This window comes from Calidris pugnax, unplaced genomic scaffold (assembly GCF_001431845.1).
Source record: "Calidris pugnax isolate Ruff unplaced genomic scaffold, ASM143184v1 scaffold2, whole genome shotgun sequence".
In the NCBI taxonomy this organism is placed as follows: Eukaryota; Metazoa; Chordata; class Aves; order Charadriiformes; family Scolopacidae; genus Calidris; species Calidris pugnax.
Genome location: NW_015090766.1, coordinates 2859426 through 2867265, shown reverse-complemented (window position 1 = coordinate 2867265; position 7840 = coordinate 2859426). Strand labels below are relative to the sequence as shown.

Genomic DNA, 7840 nt, shown 5'->3' with positions numbered 1-7840 from the left:
AGGGAGGGGAGGGGGGGAATTAATTTCCACATGTAGAATAGTTTAACAGGATTTGGCTTGATCACAGTTTGCCTGTGATCAAGTTTTTCATTGCCGTGTTGTTACTTACCTCTAGAGTAGCAGCCACGAAAAACCCCAGGGTTTCCAAATGTATTTCTTGCTAGCATCTATCTCAGGTGAAATACTGGAGATGCCCAAGCAGGCTGCTTCCCTCAGAGCTGCAGCCACGTTGACGGCACCTCTGCTGCTGCTACAACTCATGTTTGCTTGTTGGTCTTGGGAGGATATCTCTACCTGGCAGTGCTTTTGCTGCAGAGATCGCTTGTCTCCATCACTAAAACCAGCCTAATCTCAGCCTGGGGTGTCCGAAATTTGCTGTCTGTCTGCATGCAGGTTGGTTTGCTGGTGCCATCCCTGCCTTCCAGGTTTCACCTGGTGCAACGACATGGCTGGGCAAAACACAGGCACGCAAAACAGATTTGAATGCCATGTTTAAAATTAAATGATTTCGGGGGTAACCTGCCTTTGAGCATCCCACATCACAGGCACAGTCAATGACAATTGCAGGTGAACAAAGCGCTCTAAAAGCAACTGCCTTACCAGAAAGCTTTCCAGTTAGAATTGCTAGCTCTCTTACCTAGATAAACTACAAGCTCTCTGAAGTTAACTATGAATGTGACTATTTTCTTTCTTCCTGCAGAACCTCATCAACTGCAACATTATTTCTGTTACAAAGGTATGTGACACACTCACACCCATGTTATATCTGTAATTAGTTCTTTGGAAAAAAAATTAGTCCTGCACAAGAGCGACCAACTAGCTTTCCTGTGTACTTTCATTTAATTTATCTGCAGATAGTAATTTTCAGCAGGAATGTCAGCATTATTTTAAGGACCCCATCTGTTTCTACTGCCTGTGATGTAGTTTGACTAGAGCTGACTGGAAATGTTTTAACACAGTTGCTTGGTTGAGACACATCGTTACACTGCAGCTGAAACATTTTGCAAAAAAGCGTATTTATTTCGGTAAAGAGGGAGATACGCTCCAGAATCAAAACTTTTAGGACAGGAAGATCTGCAGTTTGACATTTTGTGCTGTACATGCATTTTGACACAATTCTGTTGTGTAAATATATTTTGGTATCAGTGCAAGACAGAACCTTAAGGAGTTGGCTCCCAGTTCTGTATTGTTACCTCTTGGTGTTAGTTCTGCTGGGCTACCTCCCTGACAAGAGCAGTTAGTGTTTCATGCTTTCCACCTCTGATTAAGATTTGTATTGCCCTGCATGTTAGCATGGAGAGCAAAACAAGAGCTTTGTAGTTCATCTAAACTTTGGTTAATATCTTTCTAAACATGACATGAAAATTATCAACAGATGTTCATCTTTCTTTGGCTAGCAAACTTTACATACCAAATTTGTACTGCTACTTAATGACTTAAAATAATAAATCATGTAATATCAGAGAATTGAAACAAATTCTTCCATGAATATTTTGGTAAACTTTCTGATCCTAGGTTTTATTCTATTCATATGTCTAAAGCAGAGAAATATCTGAAAGCTATACGTAGATGCCTCAAAAAAAAAAAAAAACAAAAACAAAAAAACAACAAAACAAACAAAACACCCCCAAAAAACCCAAACCAAACAGGCTAGCATTTTCTAAAACGTAGATGCCCCAAAAAAAAAAAAAACAAAAACAAAAAAACAACAAAACAAACAAAACACCCCCAAAAAACCCAAACCAAACAGGCTAGCATTTTCTACCCCTTCAGTCTGGATAAAAAAGGGTTCTTCCTTTGCCACTTCTCACTTTATACGTACCTTGGTATCAACCTCTTCTGCTTCACCAGGGCCAGGGGATTCCTTTCCCTCACTGCTGCAAACATGTCCCTTCAGACTTTCACAAACATTCACCTTCCTCCAAACACAATGAATGGTACTAACCAGTATTCCTCATGGTTCTGTCCAAATCATCTTTTAATCTATTTGGGTTCCCCCCTCCCTACCCTTGATTCCTGCTAGGATCCTGCTCACCACTTCTTCCAGTGGGATGCCCAAACTGCAGGTATTCCTGGCTCCCACAGATGCTAGTGGGATTTTCAGCACTGAAAAAGCAGGACCTTTTCCCATGTTTTCCACTTTACTTGGAAATTCCCCTTCACCCAAGCCCACTTATATTATCACCCTTGCTGAAAATGAAGTTTGTGAACCCAGCCCTGTTCTTACTATCCTGTTGTGCACAATGACACCACTGAAAAAATAACAAGGACTGCATCAGTCTTTTGCACTACTTTTCATTACTACCCTTTACAAGTTAAGGCAAACTTTTTTCCTGAGAAGAGTCACACGTTAAGTGTGTTTTTATAGAGTCAATAGTATGAGTACGAATTCCCTAGGGACCCAGGCTTATTATCAATAGTACTCTTCAAATACAATAAGCAAAAGCAGATTTCTTACAAAAAAAAAATGATCTAACTGCACTTTAAAAATCACAAATGTGATTAAGTCTATTGTTAAAATAAGAAGGGATTCCTTTCTTATATTCCTTATATTTCTTATATTCCTTTTAAATAATTGCCATTGACATTATTATAAAGCACTCTTTGGTGTCAGGAAGAAAAGAAAAAGTTTTCTTTCTTGATTTTCTGCTACTTCTGATCCAGGCAGAGGCAGAAAAAAAATTTGCAAAATCACTATGAAGTTGACTTTCTTGATTCCGTATTGAAGAATGATGAAATTCAGATACTGTTGAAAAACTTTGGATAAGCATAAGACTTTCACTACTTAGAAGATTAATCTTTGGAATTTTTTGGCAATTCAATGATTTGTAGGCATTAGCACTTTAAAATGTTCTCCAAAGCTTTGAATGTGTGACATTTTAGCCATTTGAACTGTATACATATGGCTGGGACTTGCGCAAGTAGAAATCTTGTGAATAAAACAAACTCAGTTGAAAAATGCAATCAAAAAGAGGAAGAATGGATCCTCTGTATTGTCTTTGTCTTACAGATGTATTTGTCTTACAGATGACAAAAATAATTTTGAAAAAAATGGAGCCAAGGTAAAAAGAATTTTTTCTAGAACTTTTGGTAGGTTTTAGCTGCTACCTCCAGTTTACTCAGTGATAGCTATGCTTTTTCATAATTATGTCAATCAGTAAGGTTTACTTCTGTTGCTGTTAGTGCTGTGCGAATGAATGATAGGAACTGCCACAAATTGTCAGTCAACTGTAGAACCAGACAGAAAAAATAATATATAGGTCTTTGTCCAGTAAAAACATGTAGGCATTGCAGAAATAAAGTGGGTTTGGTTAGGCAAGAAACGGCATTCAAATATATCATGGTTTTCTTCTAAGAGTGGTAACTGTACTTAGAATAATAGTTTTCAAGCTCTGGAAATACCTGTACTATATCAGAGAGATCAATTCAGCTTTTCTCCTTTTGAAACAATCCATATTTTAGACATGGGGGTCCTTAAACCAGAAGTTAAGGTTTTCAAATGGAGTTTCTAGAAAACATTGTTAACTGCTGCATTTTAGCGGATTTGTGCATGCTTTTTGTTTTGGCAACAAAATAAGCTCCCAGTGTTTAATTGTTTTGGATCTTTTTTTTTCCTGGTTGCTGCTGAATGAATTATTTTTAGTGATTTGTACAGGGAGCTGTGAATAGGGAAGCTAAAACAACAGATGCATGGAGCAGGAAAAAGAATGTGCTGGCTAATGAGCAAAGGGGACCTACCAATTACTTAGGAGCATAAAATCTTTCCTCTAATGGCAGTTTTTGCTCTGATAGATGTACAATAGCATGTATAATGTTCCCATGGTTCTGATTGCACTAGGCATTTAAATCTCACTTACGACATTATTCCTAGCTTGTTTAGACTTAATTGTACCTAACAAAACTGTAAAAATTGGGTCTTTTGTAAGTGTAGTCTACAGTATAATAGGAGACCTATGCCTTCTGGGGCAAAAAAGTTTTTTTTCAACTTGTGCAGGCTATTATTATAATACTGTCAAATGTAAACTGAATGTAACTGTTTAAATTGAATTTCAGACAAAAAGGTCTTATTCTGAATCTGTCCTCTGGTCTGGGTACTTTCCCTTGCCCATTATACACAATGTACTCAGCTTCTAAGGTAAGTCATTCACATTGCTTTACAAAGAAATACCCATCAAGTGTTTACCAAAGTGTTTGTGTCAGCAACACAGGGTCAGGTTTCAGGACATAAATCTCTGTTGCTCCACTAAAATAATGAAGCAAAGTAAATGAGCACTACTTGAGAACTAGAAATCAGTGAAGCTATACAAATGAAATCAGCTGAAGTTTGCCTGATCATTGGAACAATTTTGCCTTTGATCAAACCAGTGATCTTACAATCTCTTCTTGTTCCAGGAAGTGATGTTTTTTACCAAGTTGACTTTGGTAGTTTTCTCAAAACTGCAAGCACACAAAAGTGCTAGATTTTGCTTATGGAACCAAGAATAAAATTCCTGGTAGGTGGGTGGTGAGTTGCCTGACTTCATAGATTTCACTTTGAAATTTTGCTCTGAATTAAAACCCCAGAGCTCATAAAAATAAGGAGTATTATAATAATATATAAAAATGCATATATTATATAATATATACAAATATAAATAAATATAAACAATTTCAAAATTATTGAAATTCCAAAAGCCACTTGCTCAGCTCAGGTTTGCCCCAAATTAAAAATTCTAACAATATTTGTTTGAACATAACTAAAGTTCAACCTGGTAAGAAAAACCTAATTATTCTTAGTAAGAAATTCTAGTTTTCCATTTCCTTTTTCTTCTCTTTTTAACATAAGTTTCTCATTCCTCAAAACTTGAACTACATTCAAACCAGACAATTTTAATTCCTTAAAAAAGTTAGTTAATGTTATTTCAAAGTGATATGGTGCATTGGTTGTATTAGTTTGACTTTTTCTTTCTTGGCTGTCTTTTACATTTGTTTCTTTATTTTAAAGAAACTATAAGCTATTTTACTTGTCAGCATATTGATATTTCATGCAATATCACAACACTTTTGGTGTATAAATTTTAAGACATGTCAAATGACAGCTTTGAAACACTGTCATTCTTTCTCCTTAGTGGGACTTATGTATTTCTGATTACAGAGTAGTAATCCAATGTTGTCAAGTTTTGGAATATTTCTCAAAGATCTAACTCCTAAAACCAGCCCTGAAAGAAATGTAACTTTACACAATGTAGTATATGTGTATTCTTCATGGTGTGGAGGAAAACTTACAAAGATAAACAAATACATGACTTTGAAAATTATGCTTGTAGGCTATGCTGATAGGTATACACTGAAATAATGAGTTGTATTTCACTCCCTGTCTTATTGCAAGAGAAACAGCAGTGTGAGCCTTGAATTGGGAGGGCAGGTGTCAGACAGAGACATGAGCCACGTGAGACAACTGTTAGAATAAATGGGACACTGGTGTTTATATCTCTGCATTTTCAGAAATGTGACAAAGCTTTCAGTCCAGGCTGCAGTCGAACTTGTTTCATGTCTGGTTTGGACCAATGCCAGGGTTTGTCTTTTCTGGTGCAGATAAACAGTCAGTCTTGCCATTGCTCACATGCAGCAGAAGAAAATGTGTCTTGAAAAGTTACTTTTGATGTTTTTCACCACTGCACTATGCCTTAGGTTGCATGGCACCTGGACATTTTTGCTAAGGACCTATTCCCACATATTTGTGGGCATATGTGAAAGTACTTCATTTTCTATACTAATGTTATGTTGATTTTTTTTTAATTCTAGGCTTTTATAAGCACTTTCTCCAAAGCACTACGAAGGGAGTACAAGGCAAAGGGAATCATCATACAGGTGATGCTATAACTTGCAATATTTTCCTCCATTTTAACAAATTCTTCAATAATGTCTGAGATCCTAAATCTACATAGTGTAGCTGACCTTGGTGAAGTGCTGATTGACACTGTCAAAGCTTTTTCTCTTGCATTTACGCAGCTATAGGCTTTTTATCTTGTTCCACCATAGTATCTTATGTATTCCATGGACTGTCTTGATCCATTGCAAGTATCTGTTACAGTTGTTCAGATGCTGTAGGATTCTGCAGAATGAATGGCCTTGTCTAAATGTTAGATGACATTACACTGTTACTAGGATTTCTTATTTTAGGTAGTGGCTCCTTATGGTGTTTCTACTCCAATGACAATGTACCAAAAGCCTGGTCTTATTACAAAGACAGCAGAAGAGTTTGTTAGTGAATCACTGGATTATGTCACCTTTGGAGATGAGATCTTTGGATGTTTAGCCCATGAAATGCTGGTAATTTATTTTGATAGTGTATAAATGGGTCCCAAAGACTGAACCAAGGCTCTCTGGGCTCAGTAGTTTCTTTTGACTGGTTTCAGAGACCTTGAGGTTGGTTATCAAATGACAAACAGGGAACAGGTTACTAAGGCCAATATGACACCAGTAAACTATGAAGGGACAAATACACAAACAAAGCACAGTGGTATCAGAACAGTGTGGTTTTCTCCACTTTTGTGTCTTGAGCTAAGCTCAATTTGATATCTGGTTAGTCTTTACCCTTTCCCTAGCTGCCTGCTTTCATGACCCTGTTAGGAATATTCCTGAGACCCCTACTTCACAGGAATTAGCCATCAGACTCAAAAGTTATTAGTGGGGAAGGGAAAGGACATAAAACCGGACTGTGGTATCACATAAACATCATTTCCTTAGGACACCAATCTAACAAAATAGAATAAATATTTATACATGACAGCTGTTAACAATGAGCATTTAATGAAAGTGCAGGGGCGAGAACAGATTTGCTAAAATCTGAGAGGAATGAACATTTTCCTCTAAGAGAAACATATGTACTGAAAGCATAAAGTAAAAGCTTTTGTATTTACTGTTTTCTATGACCTTTCTAACACTCAGTTGATTTTTTCCAAGACATTCCTATAACCCTTTGCCTTTGTATTGTTTTTGCTTCATTATTCTGAAGGCATGTGTCCTGCAGTTTGTCCCTTTATGGGTATTCCACAGCGACAGACTTCAAGAAGCAGTCCTGCATGCATTTACCAAGTATCTGAAGAAAAGCTGGAGGAATCCCTAACAGTCATTTTTTCAGAAGATGTACAATGGGAAACCCCAGCAGGATGCATTTCGCTGTTTATCTTTGTGTGTGAACATGGAAGAAATCAAATCTGTTTGAGCCCTAACTCCTTCCAAATCATTTATCAAACGATAAGTGATTTAATCTAACGAATCTACTAAACTAATTAATTTCTGTCCCTTTCCAAAGACCAGAAAATATGTTAGAGCTGTTCCAATGACTTCTGTGGGCCTCAGGTTCTAAGAAATTTATGTTACTATTTTAAAGTAAGTTTGGAGGCCACAAATATTTATACTTATCTGATATTCATTAATAAAATGTATTCTGATGCTTTCAGCAAGTGTTTTGTGTATTTGGCTTCTTCTGAAAACTCAAGGAAATTTTTGAGAAGAAAAAAAAACTTTCAGGGTGTAAAGTACACAGTGGAGCTTTGGGAAGACTGCAACCATAAAAAATGTATTTCTGTCCAAAGCTTGTGGATGACTTCATCCTCTGATATGGACTGGAGAAGGCAGGGGCATATGGCAAAAGATAAGCAGTAATTCTGCATTCCTGTATGAGTCCAGAAGGCAAACCTTTTGATTGTAGATACCAATGAAGATCATACCAGGTCCTATTGAAAAGTGTTTCAAGGACAGTGCAATCATCAGGCACGGTCAACAAGGGTTCACAAAGAGAAAGTCCTGTTTAACTAATCTGATATCCTTCTATGGATAGGTCACCTGCCTAGTT

At 36.9% G+C, this 7840-nt stretch overlaps 1 protein-coding gene across 2 annotated transcripts in view; it reads left to right on the top strand.

The window, feature by feature from the left end:
* HSD17B3 (hydroxysteroid (17-beta) dehydrogenase 3) overlaps positions 1-7444 on the top strand; it is a 23931-nt gene extending 16487 nt beyond the window's left edge. The window contains exons 6-11 of one of the 2 annotated variants that reach the window (XM_014936139.1): positions 701-736; positions 3028-3062; positions 4054-4135; positions 5785-5850; positions 6163-6312; positions 6998-7444. In XM_014936139.1, the coding sequence (XP_014791625.1) occupies positions 701-736; positions 3028-3062; positions 4054-4135; positions 5785-5850; positions 6163-6312; positions 6998-7108 (480 nt within the window). In that variant the 3' untranslated portion in view covers positions 7109-7444. The remainder of the gene's footprint in view (positions 1-700; positions 737-3027; positions 3063-4053; positions 4136-5784; positions 5851-6162; positions 6313-6997) is intronic. The other variant, XM_014936149.1, reaches the window with a different exon arrangement.
* The last annotated feature ends 396 nt before the right edge of the window (positions 7445-7840 follow it).